Source organism: Equus przewalskii, chromosome 10, assembly GCF_037783145.1.
Source record: "Equus przewalskii isolate Varuska chromosome 10, EquPr2, whole genome shotgun sequence".
Classification (NCBI taxonomy): Eukaryota; Metazoa; Chordata; class Mammalia; order Perissodactyla; family Equidae; genus Equus; species Equus przewalskii.
Window position 1 is genome coordinate 2,837,792 of NC_091840.1, and position 23,256 is coordinate 2,861,047.

The window sequence follows — 23,256 nt, forward strand, 5'->3', positions numbered from 1 at the left end:
TTCTGAGCTTTACAGTGGAAGTGGTAAAACTGCCTGGCCTCTCCCCTCCCAGAGCTGACTGGGATGGTAAAGTTCATCAGATGATTCTAACTCGAGGCATCTGAAGTGGTGGAGTTTGTGAAAGGAATTTCCTCCCTAAATTCCCAGCAAAAAGTGATTATACGGGGACTCAGATACAGTGCATTTGGGCACTTAGCAATGGCAAAGGAAGTGACACCACAGCCCTGGCCCCGTGCCATTAGGCTCCGTCTCCTACCAAGGAGGCGGCAGGCAAGCGGGAACAGGCATACCTGGTACCTGATCCCATCTCTTAGGGAGCGGAGGGAGGCAATTAGGAGGTGGAGGAACTGAGACCATAAATACTTTTCTTTGGGTTGGCCTTGGGTCTTTGTAGCCAGGCATGGAGGAGCAAGATAAGGAGCACTAGGGCAGTAACTGGAAGGGAGGAGTCATCGCCAGCAAGACTTACTCGGGGTTAATGAGCCCCCGTGTCACGGAGGAGGAGGCAGGGTGGCACGTGGGGCATCGTTGGTGACTCGGAGGAGATGGTAGGAAACAGGAGGAAGAAGGTAAGACCCTGAGCAGCTCATCTAACTCCGATGCTGTCTAGGAAAGATAACAACTAGAAAATCAGACAGTCACGGAAATGCCCAGCTCTGCTGCTGATTCACAAGTGGAATGTGATTGTCAAAGGTTTACTAACCGTTAACCTTCAATCTTGGCAGAGGTGTGGAAAACGTGGCCGTGGTGTCAGTAGGTACAGACTTTCTGGAAAGCAGCCTGGCTCTTGGGCAGTAGGAGCGAGCAGAATGTTGTTTCCTTTTGAGGCATAATTCTGCCTCATGCAGTGGTCTGAATGTGGACTGCGCAGGTGCCTCACCACATGGACTGCCGCACCAGGAAAGGAGGCGAGTGCTCCTCACCGGGGGCCTGGTGTGGGAAGTGATGGAACATTCGCAGGTGGATGGAGGGTTTTGGGGGGGCAGCCAGGGCCACTAGCCTTACAGACCAAATGGGTTCAGCCGTAGTCGATGGCGGCTGAGTGTTAAGAGAAACGAGGGGGCTGGTGAGTCTTGAATAGAAATGTTCACAGCATTATTCCTAGTAGCCAGAAAGTGGACATAACTCAGACGTCCACCAACTGAAAACTGGTAGTAAGTCCATGTGATGGATATTATTCTGCAATAAGAAGGAACAAAGTGCCGACATGCTACAACATGGATGAACCTTGAAGATAAGCTAAGTGAAGCCAGTCACAGAAGACCACATACTGTGGTTCCATTTACATGAAATGTCCCAAATGGGCTAGTCTATGGAGACAGGTGAGTGGTTGCCAGGGGCTGAGGGGGTGAGGGGAATCGGAGTGACTACTAATGGGCACAGGGTTTCTTTGGGCGATTAGATATTCTAGAATTAGATAGCGGTAATGGTTGCACAATTCTGTGAATGTGCTAAAAATTACCGAATTGTACATTTTAAAGTGGTGAATTGTATGTGAACTATACGTCAGTTAAAAATCAGGTGGGGAATCTAACACATCCTCTAAAATTATATTTAAAAACAAAAGGCGTGAACGGGGGGTAAATTGTCTAAAAACCAAAATTAGAAGACCAATTGTTAGACTGGATTATAAAACAAGACACATCTATGCACTGCTCACAACAAACACAAAAGCACAAATAAGTGAGAAGATGGAGAAAAATACACATGGTAACACACGCACCGAAGCAAACCTGGAGTGGTTGTGTCAGCGTTGGACAAGGTAGATTTCACAGCAAAGAATGTGACCAGGGGCAAAGAGGGTCATTTCATAGCCATGAAGGTAATTCATCAAAATGATGTCCCAGTCCTAAATGTCTATGCACCTAATAACGGAGCTTCAAAATGCAGGAAGTGCAGGAAGCAAACACTGATGAAACTGCAGGGAGAAACAGACAAACCCACAACTACAACTGGAGCTTCCAGTAGCCCTCTCAGGGTCAAGGCGTGATGTCCTCATCCCTTCCATCAACATTACTCTGTACGTTTGGCCAGGGAAATAAGGCCAGAAGAGGGAATAGAAGGCATCCGCATTGTAAGGGAAGACATCTTTATTCACAGATGATGTGACCCTTTATGGAGAAAATCCTAAGGAATCTACAACAGAGCGACTAGAACTAACTGTGGAGCATAGGAGAGACGGCAGCGTACGAGGTCAGCATTCGGAGAGCACCTGTAGTCCCACGTGCTAGCAGTGACCATTTGGAAAGGGAACTTTTAAAACAGTTTATGGTATCATCAAACATGAAATACTTGGGGACGAAAGATCTGCAAGCTCTGTGCTTTGAAAACCACAAAACCCTGCTGTGAGAAATTGAAGATGCCAGTGAATGAGAGTGATGCTGTCTTCAGGATTAGAAGAGTCAACATTGTTGAGATGTCTGTTCTCCCCAAGTTGATCTACAGATTCAACACAACCAACTCAAAATACTGAGTCTTAGTATTTTTGGTAAAAATTTACAAAATGATTCTGAAATTTATATGGAAATACAGATCCAGCTAGTCAAAACAACTTTGAAAAAGTGAGCAAAGTTGGACTTTAGCTCCCAGATAGCAAGAACTACTACAAAGCCACAGTAATAAGGACATAAGGATAGACACATACAGATCCCTGGATACAATAGAAAGTCCAGAAATAGACACAGGTTTATATGAAAGGATTTTCAACAAAAGTACAGAGGCAGTTCACTGGAGAAAGAATCATATTTTTAACAAATGGTGACAGAACAATTGGATAGCCATATGCAAAAAAGAAAAAGCCTTGACCATTACTTCATAGCATATACAAAAACTAACTTGAAATGGAGAGACCTAAAATTATAGAACTTCTAGAAGAAAACAAGTTTTAGTAGCTTTGGATTTGGCAAAGGTTTCTTTAAAAGGACATAAAAATAATTATAAACTGGCCTCATCAAAATTAAAAACTTTTACTCTTCAAAAGACGTTGTTCTGAAAGTAAAAAGGCAAACCACGGCCTGGGAGAAAACATTCGTGCCCCATACACCAACATGGGCGTACCACCAGGATATATAAAGCACTTGCGTGTGGCAGGACAGAGCGGTTCCCCAAGATGCCCACGTCCTAAGCCCTGGACCCTGGGGATATGTCACAGTAAATTGCAAGAGGGACTTTGCAGGTGTAATTAAGTTAAAGATTGAGATGAGATGATCCTGGATTATCCAGTTGGACCCAAACTAATCACACGAGCCCTTAAGAGTCCAGAATATTCTTGGCTGCAGTCGGTCAGAGGGTGACGTGGTGGACAAGGAGGCAGCAGAGATTCTCAGGCGTGGGAAGGACCTGACCCACCATTGCTGGACTTGAAGATGACGGGGCCACGAGCCAAGATACAGAGCAGCCTCCAGAAGCCCAGGGCGTCAGATTGACGCCAGCACGGAAACGTGGAGCTCAGACCCATACGCCCATGAACCTGAACTCTGCCAACAACCGGTACAAACAGGGACCCTGTGCTGGAGCTTCTGGGAAGGACGCAGCCGTGCCGCCGTGGATTTTAGCCCAGTGACACCCACTGCAAACTTCCGACCTACAGAGCTATGTCAAATCAATGTGTGCGATTTTAAGCCACTGAGTTTGTGGCAATTTGTTATGGTAGCAATAGAAAACTAATGTATTTTATAACTCAATAATAAACAATCCAAGTAAAACATGGGCAAAAGGTTTCAACAGATACTTCACCAAAGAAGATCTATAGGTGACAGGTAAGTCCATGAGATGTCATTAGGGACATGCAGTTTAGAACACAATGAGGTCCCCACTCGCTAGAATGGCTGACACTGAAGAGACTGACCATAGCAAGTGACAGGAGGGTGTGGAGCAGCTGCAACTCTCACCCTGCTGGGAGGAGCACAGCATGGCACCCCACCGTGGAAAACAGCCTGGAGTTTATGAAAACATTAACCACCCCCACATGACCTGACCATGTCACCCTCGGTATTTGCTCAAGAGAACTGAAAACGTCCATCCAAAGACTTGTCCATAATTGCTCACTGCAGCTTTATTCATAAAAGCCAGAACTGAACACAGTCCTAATGTCCATTAAAAGTGGATAAACAAATGGTGGAATAGCCATACAATGGAAAACTAGCAATGAAAAAGGACAGGGTGTTGATACACACCCAATATGGATGAATCTCAAAGTAATTATGCTGGGTAACAGACAAAGAATACATGCTGTGTGATTCCATTCATATATAACTCTAGAAAATGTAAACTCTACTGACCGAAGCAGGCCAGTGGCTGCCAGTCGGCGGCTGCCTGGGGACGGAGGTGTCGGGGAGGCAGCCCTGGCCACACAGCCCTGGGAGGGGGGGGGCACACCTCTCCCACCAGATGACTCTGACACCAGGCCCAGCTGGACATTCTCCAACCACCTTAGAGATGGGTGACACTGGGACGTGAGGTGATGAGATGTGAGGGTGCTGCTTGGAGCATGCACAGTGTGGGCCCCATGTCATGGCCCTTGGCCACATCCTACCTCTCCTGAACCCTAGAAGGATCAGCAGAAGCTTGATTGCAAACGCCTCTTTTATTAAAGATAATTGCACTTAAGATTAAGAGTTTCCCTAAGTCCTGTGAATTGTCCTGAATTCCCCGGGGCCCACTCCTCAGGCCGGCAGACAGCGCCGACCTGTTGTCGGGGGGTGGGGGGCAGCTGCCCAGAAAGCAGTCTACAGCGGCCGCCCCGCTCTACCCTTTCATCCGGTCAGAGCAGCAGCAGAGCCTCTAGTGGTGTGACCTCGGAGCAGGTACGTCATCCCCATCCCAAGCACTGCCTGTGCCATCACAGGCAGGCAGCTGGTGGCAGCTGACATTACACACTTCACAGTGACAGACTATGGAGAGGTAAACCTTCGATGTCACATTCCTAACAGGGCAACCCTCAGGGCATTGGCCTGACTGGAACCTGGGGAGAAAAGCTGTCAAAGATGGGCCACTGGCCCAGAGCCCCAGAGCCCAGGAGGTAGACACATAAGCAAATCTGGGTGTTTGGGAGGTCATCGCCATGCGACATGGGGTAAGCGCTTCTAACCCCAAGGCCCACCCGCCTTGATGGAGAGTGGACAGGTGCTGGGGCCTCTGGGAAGTCAATCTGTAGGGGTCAACACACATCAGCCCCTGGTTAAGACCAACTGATGAGAAACTGCTCTCCCATGGTCAGCGAGACAGGGATGTCCAGGGTCTGGAAAAAAAAAAAGAAAAATTGGCCACCAAACAGTTGTCAGCAGAGGTGAGACCCCAATGCTCGACAGACAGAAGTCTGGCTGTGGGCTGGTGGTGGATGCGGGACGTGTCTGGCCCTGGGAGGCTTCTCGCTCTGATCCCTGCCCAGCTGACTCTGGAGGACAATGCTCTCGGCATCGGCTGTTTTACCCAGCTTTGAAAACAAGCTGCTGTTTAAACAGCCCATGAGTCACCGTCAGTGTAGTGACGGGCACGGGAAAGAGACCAGTGCACGGGGCTGAACCTCCCCCTCCTCCCCAAGGACCAAGGATCAAGTTCCTCTCCGTCCCTTCCAAGGGCCGAGATGCCTCTGGCTCCCGGACAGTGAGTCCTGATACCAACTCAGCCGACCCTGGGTTGGATCCTCGGCACCTGCCCCCTCGCCCATCCTGGGGACAAGCCCTCTGGCCCCATCAGTGGGCTCTCTTGCCTTGGTGTCAGGGTTGTAGGTGAAGTTGGAGACAGGAACACCATTGGAGAGGACTTGCTGGGGGGCCGCGGCCACCCCCAGGACAGTCACCCTCTCCAGCTGCAGGCTGGCCCCCTCACTGGTCACATGCAACAGTTCGTTTATGATGGTGTTCTGGCCCGAGCAGAGAAAGATAGAACCAGAGGTGTGAGCAGACAGCAGGGGCAGGAAGCCCCACCGGGAGAGGGTCTCTGGGCAGCAGATAGGACAGGGCAGGTCGGCACCACGCCCCTGTGCAAACCCTCCGGATGCTGGCAGAGTGCACAGGGGCTCTGGCTGGGGCGCTTGGCCCACAGGCCTTCTCCCCTGTGGGGCAGAGATGCCCTCCACTCAGGTGACCCAGGGACAGGTGGCCATCCCAGGACCTCTGGCCTGGCTTCCCTCACCAGATCAGGGCAGTCACCCCCAAGATGGTCCCCATGGCCTCCCACCAGCCTGGGAATGTCCCAGGACTCACGTTCCTGGCCAGGAAGATGATGTGGGTGTAGGCCTCGCGCTCCAGCACTCCCAGGCTCTCGCCGTCATCCCAGAACAGCTCCCCCTGGGCCTCCCGACTCGAGGTTAGGGCCACAACCAGGGCCATGGGCTGCTTGCGGGACTCTGTGGTTGTGAGGCCGGGTCCCTGGAAAGGAGGTGGCACACGTCACTATCGCAAGCCTGGCAGAGGCCTCCAGACCCCGGGCCAGTGGAATGCTGGGCTGGGACAGTCCCGTGCTGCAAGAAACTGGGATGTTCAGGACAGCCTACGGCCGAGTGGCCTGGACACCCACGGTGTCCACCCTGGTCAAGTCTCCAACATATCCTGCCAGGCCGTGCTCTGTGCCTTTGCACGTGCTGTTCCCCCTCGAAAGCCCATCTCACTCCTCTTCAAGGTCTGGCAAGCCCCCTGGGGTCCTTCCACCTCAGGAAGCCTCTCCTGAGCCCCTCCCCTTCTTCGGTTCCCTGCACCCCTGCCCAGGCTGCAGTGTGGTGCCCACACCTCCATTACAGCAGTGGGCAGACATCCTGGAGGATGTGAGAGGCCCACAGATGTTTGCAGACTGACTGAAAAGAGCCAGTGAAGCAGGCCTCCCCTCAGGCCACAAGTCAGTGCCAGGATGCATTCCGGATATCCCTCCCTGGACCGGTTCATCCTTAACCCTCAGACACCGTCCTCTCTGCCTGGGGGTCTGGGGGGACTCCAATCAAACAGAGGCAGCGAGGGGTCCTGGTGGCCCCAGAGCTGAATAAATGGGCTCAGGTGCCCAGCCCAGGTACCTGCAGGGGGATGATGTGCCCAGCCCGAAGGTGGAGGTTGATGGTGTCCAGTGGGGCTGGCAGTGTCACCCACTGCCCTTCACTGTGGATGGCAGGCATGAGGGGTGCAGGAGCTGGAGAGGGGAGGCCACCAAGGGCCCCTACTGGCACCTGGAGGGAGACATCCCATCACAAAGAGTCCTGGGCAGTGCCAAAGCCCCCGTGCTGTCACCAGGAGCCGAGGGCTCCACGCAGAGCTGGGAGGCCCAGCGGAGAAAAGCAGGGTGTGACCTCAGGGGCTGACTGCAGGGACCTGGTCACCTAGTGGGGACAGAGCCTGCGAGGCCCCCGGCTCAGGTCTTGCTGGCAGGGGCAGGACTTTGGGAGCAGGAGGACGGGACCCAGCTCAGCCCCGTGGCAGGGTGGCCTGCGGGACACAGGCAAGTGACCTGCTCGGCCTCTACGTCTCACCTGGAAAGTGGGTCACCGCAAGGACTGGACGGTATGATCCCCATGGAGCACCCAGGTGAGGACCCACGTGTAGCTGGGACTCGACAAACAGATGCTCCTTTGTCACCATCTGGTCCACACCGACAGAGCAGGAGGAGGGAGCCTGTTGGACTCCCCAGTTCTGGGTTTTAGGGGCCGGGACTCACCGTCTGCAGGTCGTACCACGTGCCGAGCGGAAAGTAGCCAGTCACTTCGACCTTCCCGGCCTCGAGCACTGGGGTGATGAGCAGGGCCTCCCCCCACAGGAGCTGGCGGTCCACGGTCCAGGTGCGGGGGTCCTCAGGGAACCTTCAAATAGAAGGGACAGGCACAGGGGCCTGGTGACCTCTGAGGGCAGTGTGCCCAACGGGCCCGCAGGGGGCTCAGAGAGGAGACAGAGGACTCGGCTTGGACGTGGCAGGGCTGCTCCGGCCACCCAAAGCTACGCAGGAGCTGAGCATAAGCCTCACCCCTGCCTGACCCTCGGGCACGAGGCCGCTCCCATTCCCTAGTTTGCAAACTGTGTTCTCACCCATTTATCTCTTGGGTTCTCAACAGTGGCCTCGCCAGCTGGCCTGAGCTTTTCCATACCAGGGAGAGGGAGCGGCCGCTGACAGTGCCTTCTCTGTTGGCCTTCACGGGATAAGCTCAGGGCAGTTTTGCTTTTTCTGTTTATGTTCAGAGAAGTGTTACTTTTTCTCTCAATTAAACCTACTTCCCTTTACTTGTTCCTTTTTGTGTGTGTGAGGAAGATTGGCCCTGAGCTAACATCTGTGCCAATCTTCCCCTATTTTGTGTGGGATGCCACCACAGCGTGGCTTGATCAGTGGTGCTAGGTCCACATCCAGGATCTGAATCCGTTAACCCCAGGCCACCAAAGCGGAGCACATGAACTCAAGCACTGCGCCACCGGGCCAGCCCTTTCTTGCTTGTGATGCTTAGAAAGCCTTCTCCCACCAGAGCACTGAGGAACATCACTTCTGTTTTCCTGGGGCACTTTCTACAGCCTCATGTTTGACACTTAACTATTTAACCCACCTAGAACTTTCTGTTTGTAGGATGTGAGGGGGAAATAAATCGCCTTTTGCAAATAGCTAACTAATTCCCTTACTACTTGAGAATCATTTAATCCACTGATTGGAGACGCCATTTTATCGCATGGTCACTTCTGACGTGGACTAAGTCCCATCGGGGGGCTAGCTACTGGGTTTCTTTGCGGCCCTGTTCCCTGAGGCCAGCCCCAGTGGAGTCAATGGTGATGGCCCCACAACTCGCTCTAGCATGCGGCAGGCCTGGTCTGTGCTCAGTGCTCTTCATCCCGGGCTTTTCTGTACTTTGAATGCCCCCAGCCCTGAGCTGGAATGGAAGAGGGGGGACTGGGGATGAGGGGGCACCCCAGTATGGAGGGCCCAAGTTTTGGCCTCGTCTCACTCGGCTGCAACCTGCCCCCTCGCTCAGTTCCTGGGGCACCCCTGCACAGGATGGGGCTGCCCTGGAGTCAGTGGGCCCATGGTCAGCCCCCCTCCCTAGGGCGCCCATGGGCCGTCGCTCCCCGGCCCAGGCCACTCACTCCAGGAAGAGGGGCCGGGCCACAGTCTGGCCCCTGGTGTGTGCCCCGTGGAACAGTGTGTAGAGGTGGGGCAGCAGCATGTAGCGCAGGGCAAAGGCCTTCCTCATGGCTTGCTGCGCCGTCTCGCTGAACCTGTACGGCTCCTGAGGCTGCGGCAGGAGGCAGAGGGCGCAGCTGAGCTCTGGGGCTGAGGCCCCGTGGTCCCTACCCTGGGAGCCCCAGCCCTTCTCGGCCACCCAGCACCAGGCTTGTTGGCACGGAAATGAGCCACGCTGCTCCGTCAGGAAGGGGCTTCCCCTGGGCGGGGCCTGCCCCCACTCTCCCCGCTGCCCCCAGCCCTACCAGGCTGTCCAGGCCGTTGTGGTTCCGCATGAAGGGGTAGAAGGCCCCCAGCTGGGTCCAGCGCACACACAGCTCCTCCGAGGTGTTGCCCAGGAAGCCACAGATGTCGGCCCCGACCAGCGGCACCCCCAGCAGGTTGAAGAGCAGGATTTCTGGAGGGCAGAGTCAGACTGGGCCTCAGGTGGCCAGAGCAGGACCAGTTCAAGGCCAAGGAGCCCGACAGCCACGTTTGCTGAGCTGACCAGAGGCAAGGATCCCTCATAACGGCCCTCCCATGTCCCCACCCGACAGCCAGTGCTGCGCTGGCCTTTGTGCCTCCCACTCGTGGTCAGTGGGCTCACCTGTGCGTGCCGTGTAGACTGCCCCTAACACCCGGGGGGGCAGAGCAAATGAGACCCGTTAGGGTTGAACTGTGTCCCCAAAAAGGTATGTTCAAGTCCTAACCCTTGGAATCTGTGAATGTGACCTTACTTGGTCACAGGGTCTCTGCAGATACAATCAAGTTAAGATGAAGTTATTAGGGTGGGCCCTAATCCAATATGGCTGGTGACCTTATAAGAGGAAGAAGCTGTGTGAAGACAAGGACACACAGGGAGAAGGCCATGGGACGACAGAGACAGATTAGAGGGAAGCAGCCATAATCCAAGGACCGCCACGGACTGCCGTCAACCACAGAGGCTGGAAGACGCAGGAAGGACCCTCCCCAGCGTCTCAGAGAGCGCACAGCCCTGCCGACCCCCTGATTCTGCCCGCTAGTCCCAGGACTGTGAGAGAAGCGGTTTCTGTTGTTTTAAGCTACTCAGTGTGTGGCAGCTAACAACAGAGGGGGTCCCTGAGCTGCTGCAGGGTCAGATGTGTCCCAGGGCACCTCAGTCCTGTGCCGACCCCACTGCTCAGTAGGACTTGAGGCTGCACTGGGCTGGCCTCTCTCCTCGGGTCTCCTCAGGGGCCAGGACCCTGGCTTGGAAGCCAACGGGCAGGGCCACCGTGGGAACTGTCTCAGTTGCAACAGACCCTAGGAGCTGCTCTGCTAGGTCATGACCAGCTCACACCAGAACCAAAACCCAACAACTGGAGAGGTGGGCGCAAGGCCAGGATCCCGCTCTCGAGATGGCTTCAGAGACTGGCCTGCAGGTGCTGGAGCCAGGTGAAAATCAGAGCCGGTATGCACCTGCAGGCAGAGCTGGCGGCCCCTTCTAGAAGGAAGGAAGGGCTTCTCTCCTGGGCTCAGCTCGACAGGACATCCCTGCGGCCGTGAGTCTGCAGATGCATCCCACTCAGAAGCAAGCCCGTGACTGTCGAAGCACTTCCAGGCCGGGCGTTTTGGTGGAGGCTCTTCTCAGCTGCCCACGTGGTGACCCTGGGACTCCCTTACCCCTAACCCATTCCCCAGGGCTCCTGGGCCATCTCTGGGCCTAATACGCATCAGCGACATCAGAGCTCTTGGAACAAAAATCAAATTCCTTTTTTGCAGAGTGGAGCCGGGCACTGACATGAGGGGGCGGGTGGCACCCTGCAGACTGCAGCTCAGGACTGGTCACCAAAAGGGACACTGTGAGAGGAGAGAACCTGATGGCTCTGCAGGCAGTGGCTGGGGCGAATTGGAGATGGGGACACCTGGAGGAGGTGAGCAGACCTGCACAGGTGCACAGGGCCGGGGTGGGTCTCACACCCCACAGGAGTGGGAGGTGGGCCCCCACGCCACCACAGCAGCATCTCTCTGAGCTGTGCTGAGCCCAGCACCCAACTCCAGGCAAACCTCCTCTGAGAGGGGCCCACACTCTTCTCTGAGCAGCCCCTCCTGGCAGGTGCTCTCACCTGGCACAGAGTAGGAGAGCTGCTCCCAGCTGCTCCACACATCCCCTGTCCAGTGGCCGGCGTATCGGCCGTGGCCAGCGAAGGTTGAGCGGGAAATCACGAAGGGGCGCACCCCCCGAGCCTTCACCAGGGCCCTGGGTGGAGCAGAGGGACAGAGAGAGCTGTGTGGAGCAGGTTCTCCCCAGGACCCCGTCACTGCCCACCAGAGCGCCAGGTGGTACAACAGGGAGGCAGAGCTGGGAGCAAGGAGCCCTCTGAGCTGAGGCCGGGAGGAGAGAGGCAAGGCCACTGCCAAGGTCTGCTGGGCAGTTACTCTGCCGAAGCCACCCGACCCCACTGGAAGAGCCGTGTCACAAGGAGGACAAGTGCCCTGCAGGCTCACAGGAGCCAGAGGCCCTGGTCAGCCCAGACCTGCCTCTCCAGTCACCACTGGCCCTTCCTCTGAGGGGCCAGGCGTGGAGTGGGGGAGAGCACCTGGGCCACCAGCTGGCCCTTGGGGGTAGCTTGGGCTTCCTCCCCTCGTTCCTGCACCCCGGGTCCGGTAGAAGCCCCTGCCCCTTGTAACCCTTCAAGGGGGCCCTCACCTGTGGGAGGCGATGGCTTCGGTCAGGCCGTACAGGTTGTGCAGGTCGTAGTGCGTGGAGAGGAACTGCTGGCTGGAGGCACAGACGGTGGCTGCCCGGAGGGTCCCGCCAACCACCCCTGGAAGAGAGCAGGGCTGTTTCTGTGGGGTCTCCACCCAGCGGGCTCGTGCTCCCCACATCCCTGGCACCCTCCTCCACAGGTCTCGGGCTCCCAGCTCGGCCCTCGGAGGCGCGTCCTGAAGCCGCCCCTCGCTGCCGGTCGGCCTGGCGTTCTCCTCTGCTTGGCGCACCCTCGGAACCTGTGGTGCGTCCCTGTGCAGTCTCCACTTTCCCAAGGACAGGAACAAGGCAATGCCGAAGGCTGGCCTTGCAGACCCCGGAATCCACACCCATCTGCTTTTGACCCATTTCGAGTCTTTCCCAGTCCATTTGCCTCAGCCTGAAACGCCCGCCCTCCGAAGGTCGTGCCTCAGCTGCATGTGCCCAGGGCCGCGTCCTGTGCCAGTGTCTCCCCGACCTGAGCCTTACTCCTGGGGTTTCCCCACCCTTTCCCAGGCTGGCTGCGCCCACTGGCTCCTCAGAGATGACAGCTTCAAGTCTCCCAAACCAGAGAAAGAAAGCCCCCAATGTGAGCCATTAAATCCCCAGAGAACTGGTGCCAGGGGGCGGCAGGTGGGAGGGCTCACCTGGCACATAGGGTGGGTTCTCCAGGTCGCTGTCGGGGCAGCCGTCCACAGAGCCCTTTACGAAGTTGGACGGCTCATTCATGTCCTGCAAGAGAGGCCCTGGCAGTTGGCGCCCCTGCCCGGGGCAGGGGGTAGGGCTGGTCCCCAGAAGCCAAGAGATGCCCAGGGGCGGGGGCCACACTTACAATCCACATGCCGTCAAAGGGCACCTGGGCGTGGAACTCGGCCACCATGTCCTGCCACCAGTCAAGGGCCTCAGGGTTGGTGAAGTCGGGGAAGGCGGTGGACCCGGGCCATACCTGGAGGAGAGGCCAGAGGGGAGACCCGGCCCCCCAGAGCCTGCACTGAGGCCCTCCGTACCTCGGCTGCGGGTCGGGGTGCAGCCTCATTCGCCTCCTCAGGGGGACTGAGGAGGCGAGGAGCACCCGTGAGAGAGCACGGGGAAATAAGCACCAGAGGCCCGACTCTCAGAAAAGGCCCTGAGGCCCGGAAGAGAGCCCCGCATATCTGCGCTGCCAGGAGCCTCCCCCGCCGGGACCCCCTTCCTCTGGCTTCTGGCACGCCCTGGATCAGGGAGGTGGGGACTCTGCTGAGAGCCCCATATCAGGAAGCCCTGGGGACTGGGAGGACAAGGAGACCCTCACCCAGGGTCTGCAGGCTCCTGCCCGGGCTGGGCCCGGCTGCCCAAGAAGCCAAGGGCCCCCGATGGAAGCATCTGAGGTGGTGTTCCTCATCAGGAGCCACCGTCACGCCCCGCTTTGTCCCTCTGGACAACACCCTCTTCCTGAACAGCTTCCTGTTCCACTGGCCGGGAACCCTGCTTTCTCACCCGTTGCCCCCCAGACCCCACTCTACCTTCCCAATCAGCGGCTGCCCAGTCTCATTGGTGATGAAAACCCCCCTCCGCAGACCCTCGTCATAGGGTCGGTAGCTCCCGGGGGGGCCAGAACTGCTGATGGCGGGGTCCTGGGGGTGAGAGGACCCAGTCAGGAGGAGGGGGAGATGCCCCCAGCCGTGGCACCGTCGCCGGAGAATGGGAACACGCTGTCGAGGCACGCCGACAAGGGGCAGAGCAGGGTGAAGCCGGCCGCCGCACAGCACGCCCTTGAGGTCCATGCACGCCTCTGCCTGAGACAGCCAAGGGCCCCACCGGCCGGGCGCGTGCACCCGATACAAGTTTGCCCTTTGTTCTCAGGGTCCTAGAGCTTCACAAGTCTGCACAGCGAGCATTTCTCTATCTCACAGCACAAAGAGAACAGGTCTGTGTCTGCCCGCCCTGCTCTGCATGGCCACTGATGCCGGCTGCCCTCGGAGGGGCCGGGAGGATGGGAATGGCCGACATCAGCTAAGTCCAAACCTCGTGGCAAACTGATTTCCTCTACTGAAGGGGTATCCGTGGTGCGACCCTCTGGTCTCAGCTTCCCCTCCCCACCTCTTCCTCCAGCCACAGAATGGCCAGGCAGGGTGTGTCTTTGTCCTGGGCCACTCAGAGTCCCGCCTGCCTTCCCCCGAGCAGAGCTGACTCCCAGGGAGGCAGGGCCGGGACACACAGGGCCTCAGCCGCCCCTTCCAGTACCGGTGCCGTCAGCTGATGGCCCCTCTGCCTTTGCTTCAAGCTGTTCCAGTAACATACAACCAAAGGCTCGTGAGCAGCAGGCAGATGCTTCTAGGGATCCTTAAGCTGGACATCAGTGGGCCCAGGGACACGCCTGTAAATCTGATATTCCCTTGATATCAAAGACCCTCAGAAAATGTCCTCAGTGACCACAGCAGGCACAAGGAAGACGTCACCTAGAGGAGGAGCCACTGGCCACTGGGCCGCTCTCCTTCCCAAAGAGCCAGATCCACGTGGTGTCGCAGGAGGGGAGGAAGGGGACACTCACAACGATCATCATGTACCGCCGGCCGCCCTGGTGGAGCTCCTGCACCATGGCCGGGAAGTCCCCGAAGCCGTCCTTATTGAAAGTGAAGTCCCTCCTGGCGTCCATGTAGTCCAGGTCGTTCCACTGGACGTCCTGCAGCCACAGCACAGGAGCCGGCTGCTGGGGCCTGGGGAAGCGTGTGCCGGGCCCAGCCCCTCACCTCCCCAGCCCCAGCACTCACGAGGGGGAAGTGGGCCCTGGTCATGTTCTCCACGACCTGGCGGGTGATGGCGGTGGAGGAGTAGCCCCAGCGGCAGAGGTGGAAACCCAGGCCCCAGTACGGCGGCATGAACGGGTAGCCTGCGAGTGAAACTCCATGAGAGGGTCGGGGGGAGGGGAGGAGGGGCGGTGGGGCTGGACGAGGGGAGCAGGCCTACCCACGACTTCCAGGTACTGCTGCACCACGCTCTTGGGCTCCGGGCCCAGGAAGACGTACACGTCCAGGATCCCGCCAGTTGACCTCCAGCTGAGGGCCGGGCTAGGCTGCAGGACCACATCTGGGGGAAGCAGCCCTGGGGCTCAGGGACAAAATACCTCCCCCCCACCCCCTCCCCGAGACCTTTGGGACAGGGCAAACCACTGTCAGAGGGGGTCCTCCCACAGGCAACCTGGGAGTGGCCTGCCAGGGGGGCCTGGGGGAAAGTCACCCTGAGCCTGACTCACTAAGAAACCTGGAGCAGGACAGGAAGATGCTGACTCCCCTTTCTGGCCTCTGACTGCCCCCCCAGAGCAGGAGTCCCAGAGCCCACCTTAGGGGCACTGACAGGCAGAGCTGGCAGAGGTCGCAGCCCCCTGGACTGGTTTCTTGGAAGAGCAGACAAGGCCCGACTCCCTGCCCATGGCCGCTCTCCTCTCCCCGAGTCTGACGGCAGACGCAGAGAGCCCCACGTCCCCGCTATGAGGGAGGTAGTGCAGCCACACCCAGAGAAGGCGCCGGCCTGGGGGCTCAGAGACAGATCTGGCTGGGGTTTTGGGGGACTCTGGTGCCCGCTGGGTGTGGCCGCCCACTGGCTTACCCATGGCATTGCTGTTCAGGAGGAAGACCCCGTGAGCCGACCCGCCGTCCTCCAGCACCAGGTAGAAAGGGTGGGACCCGTAGAGGTTCACGGAGGGCTGGGAGACGGCGGACACGGCGCTTCAGCTCCCGAGTCCACACGGCTCCTCTGGTCCCAGGCCCCGCCCCAGCTGCCCCTGTACCGTGGGGGCGATGTCCCGGTTCCAGAGGGTGATCTTGGTCCAGTTGGTGTTGAGCATCAGGGGGCCAAGGTGCTCGGCAAGGCCGGTGACGTACCGGGATGGCAGGGAGGTGGACAGCTGCAGAAACTGGTCGGCGAAGAACAGGGGGGCCACCGTCGTGTTCAGCCTGCGGGAGAGACCAGGCGGCCTCGCACCCTCGGTGCACCCTCCCCGAGAGACCTCCTGAGGAGGGCTGCTGTGGCCCGGCCAGCTCCGTGACACCCCGACCCCAGGACGGAGGCAGCCATGAGAGGCCCGAGAGCCCTCGGGGCCCTGACACGGGCGTGGGAGCACGCAGGGCGCATCCAGAGAAGGGGTGCTGCGCCGCCTGGCCATGTGCACGTCACCGCAGGCAGGCCTCCAGGGCCGACTGCCCCATGGGCCCTGCTGGCAAACTGGTCCTGGGCGAGGGCTACGCGAAATCCTTCCAGCCCCGGAGCTGTGGCCCCAAGCTCCTCCCGCAAGGCCCCAAGGGCTCACAGACATCGGCCAGTCCTGCCCCCCACAGCTCCAGAGCCCGTGGAGCGGCCCAGCCTCCCGAGGTCACACAGGGTCGAGAGCAAGGCAAAACCAAGGACGTGGCCCCTCGCCACGAGGAAGACGTGGCATGGCTAATTCACGGGGGGAGCCCCCCTGCACCCTGCCCGCCCCGGGCAAGACTCTACTTATCTGCGGGCGTGTGTTTTCAAGACCAAAATCTGATAAAATGCTTTAAAAAACTTCTCTCCACGGGGTTTCTGTGCAAAAGTCAGCTTCTTGGAGAGGCCTTGCTCTGCCCTCCCTGCCACGGAGCCAGCCCTGCCCTCTGCATCCGCACAGCCCGTGTCTGGGGCTTTCTTGGCGGTTCTGCCCCCGCCTCCGGGCTTGGACGGACTTGCTGGCTGCCCTCTCGTCAGCCCCGGGGGCAGGCCTACAATGCTCAGCCAGGGAATGAGCGGGAAAAAGCGCATTCCAGGAGGCGAGTTCTTTTGAAGTTAAGCAAGGCCAAGGGAGCTCGTCCCCGAGTTCAGCGACAATGCAGGGCCCTTGGAGCACATGTTCATGCGGGACTGGGTGGATAAGGAGCACAGGGTGTGTCCTGTGAAATGTGTTTGTACCCCCCAATGGTGGGGCAGACGGAGGGCTGTGGTGGAACTGCTGCCCGGCGAGGGGAGGGCCCTGCCCTGGCCTGATGGCTGGGCGAGGAGCGCTTCTGGGCCCCTGGGTCTGTCCTCCTGAGGAGGGGCCATGTTGGACCCTCAGAATCACAGCCATGGCCTCTGAGTCTAAAGGATGTTCAGTCTTGGGGGCGGGCGGGGGAGGTGAGGGCGTGACAGGCAGTGCCCTCATTCTCTCCACAACAGCCACCGAACACCTCCTGTGGGTCAGAACCGCTCCAGGACCTGGAGGTTCAGGAGTGACCCGGACGGGACAGGCGCCTGCTGCAGGCAGACGGCAGCAATGATCCCAACAACCTGAGATTCTGTGGGGGAACACAAGCCCCCAAGGGACACGAAGCAGAGAGTGGCCAGCAGCATAGACGCTGGGACCCTGGCTCTGTCACCTGCCAGTAAGTCACCTTGCCTCTCTGTGCCTCAGTTTCCCCATCTGTAAAGTGGGGATAATAACAGCACGTACTTCTGAGTTGTTATGAGGATTAGATAAGTTATAACTACAGTGCCTGAGCTGTAAGAAGCGACATGGAGTATTTGACAAATAAAATAGAAACAAGGCCAGTGAGGGGATGTTGCCTGGAGTGGGGTGCCATTTCAGACTGGACCAGGGTTCCTTAGCCAAGGCACTACTGACATTCGGGCCAGGCCATTCTTTTCTGTGGGAGTGTCCTGTGCATTGTGCAGCGTTGAGCAGCAACCCTACACTCCCACGTCCAGGGGTGACAATCAAAATGTCTCCAGCCATTGCCGAATGTCCCCTGGGGGAAAACCCCCCAGCTGGGATTCCCTGGGCTGGACAGTCGAGGGCCTGAGGAGAGGCCTTTGAGAGCTGGGGTGGAGGAAGGGCAAGCACCAGGGCCTGGGGCATGGGGGTCAGGCACAGCGAGGAGGCCCCGAGGGGGCAAGCGGATCATGACAGGGTCAGGGCCAATGCCATCCAACTCCCTGGCCCTCCCACCCACGGTGGGGGCACAGGGACCGTTCACTCACAGCACCCGTCCGTTCAGCTTCCGGCGCACGACCACCCCGAAGGGCTCCTCCGAGAACTCCACGCTGTAGAGAGTGGACGTTGCCCGGCTGCGGACGCGCGGGGTCTCCAGGGGCACCTCGTAGCGCCTGTTGGCGGGGTCTTTGATCTAGAAGGCGAGAGACGGAGGTGTCGGAGGCCTTCTGGGGGCTGGTGGCCCTGCACACCTCCACACGCCGTCCTTCACCCTCCCGAGGAGCAGGGGCTCGGGGCTGTGCCCCACGGCCGCAGGGTGTGAGCGCGGGCATCCTGGGCAGCCTCCCTGAGCCCATCTCCTCACCCACAGAGCCAGGAGGGGAGCGCCCCCTGTGGGTAGCCAGGTCAAACACAGAGGCCCATAAACCTGAATTCAGATTAAAACATTGTTTTTCAGTGTATGTCCCAGATATTGCATAGGACATACACTAAAAAAAAAAAACTCGTTCACAGTTATCTGGAATTCAAATTTATTAGGCATCCTGTATTTTTTTTTTTAGGGAGCTCCCAGGCCTTCCGTTCGTCTGTTGGTCAGACCTAAACATAGAAAGTTCTTTCTTATGTTTAGCTAAATGCTTCCCCCCATAACTTTCACCCATCAGTCAGCAACATCTTCTCCCTGACTCTTCCTTCCTCAAGGAAAATCCATCAGCCTTAGAGAGAGGAGACCTTAGGAAATACTATCATGGGGCCGTCACCAAGGTTATAATGTTTAAAATTAATCAACGGTTGCACAACAATGTGAATGTATTTAAAGCCACTGAACTCTGCACTTAAAAATGGTTAAGGGGCCGGCCCCATGGCCAAGTGGCCAAGTTCGTGCACTCTGCTTCAGTGGCCCAGGGTTTTGCTGGTTCGGATCCTGGGCACGGACATGGCGCTGCTCATCAAGCCATGCTGAGGCGGCGTCCCACATGCCACAACCAGAAGGACCCACAACCAAAAACACACAACCATGCACCGGGGGGCCTTGGGGAGAAAAAAGGAAAAAACAAAATCCTTTTAAAAAAAAAGAATGGTTAAGATGATAGATTTTATATGTGTTTTATCACAAAATTTTATTGTAAAATAAATTTAAAATAAAATGATTTAAAAAATAATTTTTAAAATAGGCATCCTGTATTTTTATTTGCTGAATCTGGCAATGCTACTCCACCTGGCACACCTTGTCACAGGGTGAGTGAGAAAATACGATCAGGGCACCTCGCTCTTGTCCGGCGCACGGCAGTTGCTCAGCCAAGGACGGCTGCGATAAATTGCTGTTAAAATCATCGGGCATGCTGAGTGAGGTGTCTGCACGCTGATTCAGTCGACTAGTGTTTACAGGGCACCTGCTGTGCGCCGGACACTGTTCCAGAGGCCGGGAAACTGCAGAGAATAATCACGCAAGAGGCCCTGCCCTGGAGGACGGACAGTCAGCCTGGAACTCAACTGCCCGGAACATGCTCCCTTCCTCCCTCTCCACCTTTCTGCTTGCTGGCTCCCGCAGCACTTCAGGTCCCAGTTGAGACGTCACTTCCTGGGGGAGGCCTAACCTCCCTCTACCGCACCCTGAGCACTGCCCTCTAGAACACATTCTAGAACCTTCTAGTAACTGTCGAGTAGCCCACTGTTCCCTGAGTGTAGGTACTGTGTCCACGCACTCCTGGACTCCCAGTGAGGGCGCAAAACACACCGTGCAAGAAACAAACATGCAGTAGAGCCTATCTTTGTCCCCTCTGTCCCCACTCAGCCCCCGCCCGTGGCCCCCGTCTCTGTATGAGCCTGACCCCCACCCCCACCCACCGTAAAGTGGAGTCGGCTCTCAGTCTCCACGAGCACGTCCAGCCGTAAGGTCAGGATGTCCTTGGGGAAGAAGGTCGGTGCGGCTCGAGTGAGGGTGGCGGTGTAGCCCATCTCGGTGGTGGTCAGGTTCCCCAGCTTGTAACTCGGGTAGCTGGGGGGGAAGAAGCACCAGGGCTGCCCCATCTGGGAGCCCGGAGGCTGCCGCCTGGCAGGCACGTAGCAGCAGCCCCGGGCCTCACACTGCTCCTGGGTGATGGCCTTGTCTGGGGCACAGTCGAAGCGGCTGTCGGGGGGCGTGTCGCACTGTGCCGGAGCTGCTCTGGGACTGCCGCGGCGCCCTGGGGCGGGTTGGGGCCCTGGGCCGCTGGCTCCCTGCTGGGGAGCTCGGTAAATCTCCTTGGGTACTTGGGAGAAGCCATGCAGCTCTCGGGGGACCATCGTGAAATCGTGCAGCAGGACATGCCCCAGGAGGGCAGCGGTGGCCAAGCAGACGAGGACGCAGAGCCCCAGGGGGCGGGAGCAGGGCAGCCGCCTCCCATCCATGGTCGCAGCGCCTTCGGGCAGCAGGGACGGGTCCTGGAGGCCTGCTGAGAGAAGAGCCAGGCTCAACAGGGAAGGCAGGAGGGAGTGACCGGGGCCTCGAGGGCCTCTCAAAGCAGTGTCCAGACATGAACTGGTGGCCAGCCCCCAGTGCCCAGGGCGGAGGTGAGGTCTGTGGAGGAAGCGGCAGGCGAGGATGGACGAGCCCCCAGCACTGTTCGGAGAGTGTCCGGGAGGGAGGAAAAAGGGAAAAGAGAGAAGAGTCCAAATAGGGGTTGCAGAATGCCGCGCACCATGAAGTCCTGTACATGTTACAAAGGAAGCCACTTAGAACATGTGGAAAATGATTCCATGACACAAAGGACCCACATGACAGGCTGACACCACGTGGAACAGCAAGTTACAACAGTAGACAGAATAAGCCCTGTTTCTGTGGCTGAGGTTCTTAAGTTTTGGCCAATGGGGTGGAAGTGGAAGTGCCTTACGGGGACCGCCCCCTTCCCTCTGTTCCTCTCCTGCTGACCTGGATGCCGACACAGCCTGGGGAGACGTTTTGGGCCCTGCAGCTGAGAGCAACACCCGAGGCATGGCAAAGTCACAGGAGGAAGGCCTGGCCCCCAGGACTTGGCACATCAGAGTCCCTCCTGGCCCCCGAGGTCAGGTGCGGAGACAGCCACCCAGCTCGGGGAACACGGCTGGGGGAACTCGGGGCTCTGGGTCTTTGTCACGGCAGCCGCAGGTGGAGCCTCACTTTGGTGACCCAGTGCGAAGACGGTGATTACCTGCGGTCTGCTGATCTGTGCTCCAAACGTTTTATAAGGAACATTGTTGGTCTGGCTCCTCCGAGGAGCAGCAGCCACCAACACGGGAGTCAAGGTGCAAGGCCTCTATCAGGGGAGTCCTTGGCTGTTTGAGAGGAAGTGGGGAGGATGCCGGGGAAGGCCGTCGAGCCACCGCACCCCAGGTAGGTCTGCCCCCCGGGAGGGTCCAAGCATCCCAGTCTGGCACGCAGGTGAAGGAAGGCTCGGCAAGGCTGTGGGGGATCCTCGAGCCACAGGTGGCCATTAGAGGAGCCAGGGTCCCCTCAGCGGCCAGCCCTGGGGTTAGGGCCGGGAAGCAGCCCGGCCCTGGAGCCGGTGCAGCCATGGGTTTCGGCAGCTGGGCCTGGGGTCGGCGAGGCTCCCTGTGGCGGGAGGTCAGTGAGACGCACTCTCCCAGCTGCCACAAACTCTGAAATGTTGGGAAAAAGTCCCGCGCCAGGAAGAAGTGCCCCTTGGGCATGGAGGGAGTCTGAGCCTGTCTCAGACACAAACCAGCCGCCTGGAACATTCTGGCCACCGCAGGCCCCTGGTAAATGAGGTGCAAGAGTGAACTGTTTTTATTCACAACACTTCTGACACCAAACCTGCGGGGTTTTTTATTTTCACACCAATCAATTCTCCCACTCCCCAGATACCCGCTGGGCATCCAACGATTCAACTCAATTCCGACACGAGCCCCTGGAGTCAGTGCAGACCCCACAGGTTAAGGGTGCGGTCCCACAAGACTGCCTCAATGCCCAGGTTGTCATCGGCACTTCTGACCAACTGGCTATAAATTCGGACGTTCATACAACCCCTGCCACTCCACTTCCTGGAACACCTTACAGAACTGGGGAAAGCAGCTGACTTACTGTTACCGGTTTATTAGAGAGAACACAACGCAGGAACAGCCAGATGGCAAGGTACGGGGAAAGGGCGGGAGCTCCCATGCCCTCTCCGGGCTGGCCACCCTCCTAGCACCAAATTGTGCTCACCAGCTTGGCAACTCTCCAAACCCCAACTAATTTATGGTTTTGATGGAGGCTTCATTATGTAGGCACGATTGATTGCATCATCGGCCATTGGTGACTGGCTCAACCACCCACTCCCCTCCACTTTCCAGAGGGTGCAGGTGGGGGTGAAAGTTGCAACCCTCCAATCCTGCCCTGGTCTCTCTGGGGACCGGCCTCCATCCTGAAGCAGCCATCCAGAGGCGCCCAGCCTCCAGTCATCTCATTAGCGTCCAAAAGACATCATTCCCAATATCCCAGGGGTTTTAGGAGCTGTGTGCCAGGAACTGGAGACAAAGACTAAATATTTATTTTTTATACCACAAAGCGTCACAGCTCCACCTGACCCTTGCAGATACATCTGACACCTGTGATCACGAGATTCAGAAACCAGGGAACTCAGAGTGTGGTCCGGGGGCCTCACTCAGGGAGCTCCCCTCCCAGCTAGTGGTCCTGGAATTGGAGTGAGAGGCTGCAGCGGTGGCTCGGGGACGCATCCAGGACTACCAGCACATCCCCTCCCCATGTTTCCATTTCACAGATGGGGAAGTGATCCTAGAAACGGGGAAGAGCCGAGCCCCGCGAGGTTGACAATTGAGAGAAAAATGGGCAAGAACTGAGGATCAGGAGGTCAAGTGGCGCAGCTGACCAGGAGAGCCTGTCCCTCCCCTTTCAGGAAGTGGCTCAGGGTGGTCGTATAGACAAGCCAGGTTCAAAGCCCAGCTCCACCACTGACGTGGGAAGCAAGGGTTCTTAACCTCAGGTGCCTCAGTTTCCTCCCAGTGAAAGGGGGCAAGTGCCGCCTTCCTCGCCCAGCAGCGGGGTAGTGAATGAGAACTGTGGAGTTTCTGGGGTCCCCGTCGTTTATGGGGTCCTGGTCGTTACTGCTGCCCACCTGCCGCACACGGACCCCGGCACGATGTGCTCCAGTTCTAAATGGTTAGTCACTGAGGACCAATCAATCGATCGATCGATCCCTCCCTCTCGGGAGTCAGGACTGCCCCGATCCGCCACGCCTCGCGTCGGAGAGCCGACCACAGACGACCCCGGCCCCGGGCCCCCGCCGGGACCACCCGCATCCGCCACCCCACGGCCGGGCCCGCTCACCTCCGCGCACGCGCGCCCGGCCCCAGCCTGCTCACCTCCGCGCACGCGCGCGGCCCGCAGCGGCAACCCCGGGTCAGGAGAATCAGGGGAGGGGAGTGGGTCACGTGACAGGCCGCCTGCGCAGACGCCCTAGGCCGGGCGCGCTTCTCCGGTGGTGCGCACCCTGGTGGCGGGCAGGGGCGCGTGTGCGCGGGGGTTCCCGGTTCTCGCCCTCCGCGGACCTCT

General features: G+C 58.1%; 1 protein-coding gene across 5 annotated transcripts; it reads right to left on the minus strand.

The window, feature by feature from the left end:
• Positions 1–4,566: 4,566 nt before the first annotated feature.
• GAA (alpha glucosidase) lies at positions 4,567–23,157 on the minus strand. Of its 5 annotated transcripts, none has more exons than XM_008514461.2 (20): positions 23,032–23,157; positions 19,575–20,161; positions 17,777–17,922; positions 15,594–15,759; positions 15,413–15,509; positions 14,774–14,893; positions 14,578–14,696; positions 14,358–14,489; positions 13,330–13,440; positions 12,660–12,773; positions 12,475–12,559; positions 11,789–11,906; positions 11,205–11,338; positions 9,387–9,538; positions 9,045–9,193; positions 7,642–7,783; positions 7,007–7,156; positions 6,207–6,371; positions 5,711–5,863; positions 4,567–5,239 (listed from the first exon to the last, which is right to left on the minus strand). In XM_008514461.2, exons 2-20 carry the CDS (start codon positions 20,115–20,117, stop codon positions 5,180–5,182), a joined length of 2,856 nt encoding a protein of 951 aa, XP_008512683.2. In that variant the 5' UTR covers positions 20,118–20,161; positions 23,032–23,157; the 3' UTR covers positions 4,567–5,179. The 5 variants fall into 5 exon arrangements, with proteins under 5 accessions (XP_008512683.2, XP_008512685.2, XP_008512684.2 ...); XM_008514463.2 differs by having other exon boundaries at positions 23,067–23,142; XM_008514462.2 differs by having other exon boundaries at positions 19,575–20,158; positions 23,032–23,137.
• Between the last annotated feature and the right edge of the window lie 99 nt (positions 23,158–23,256).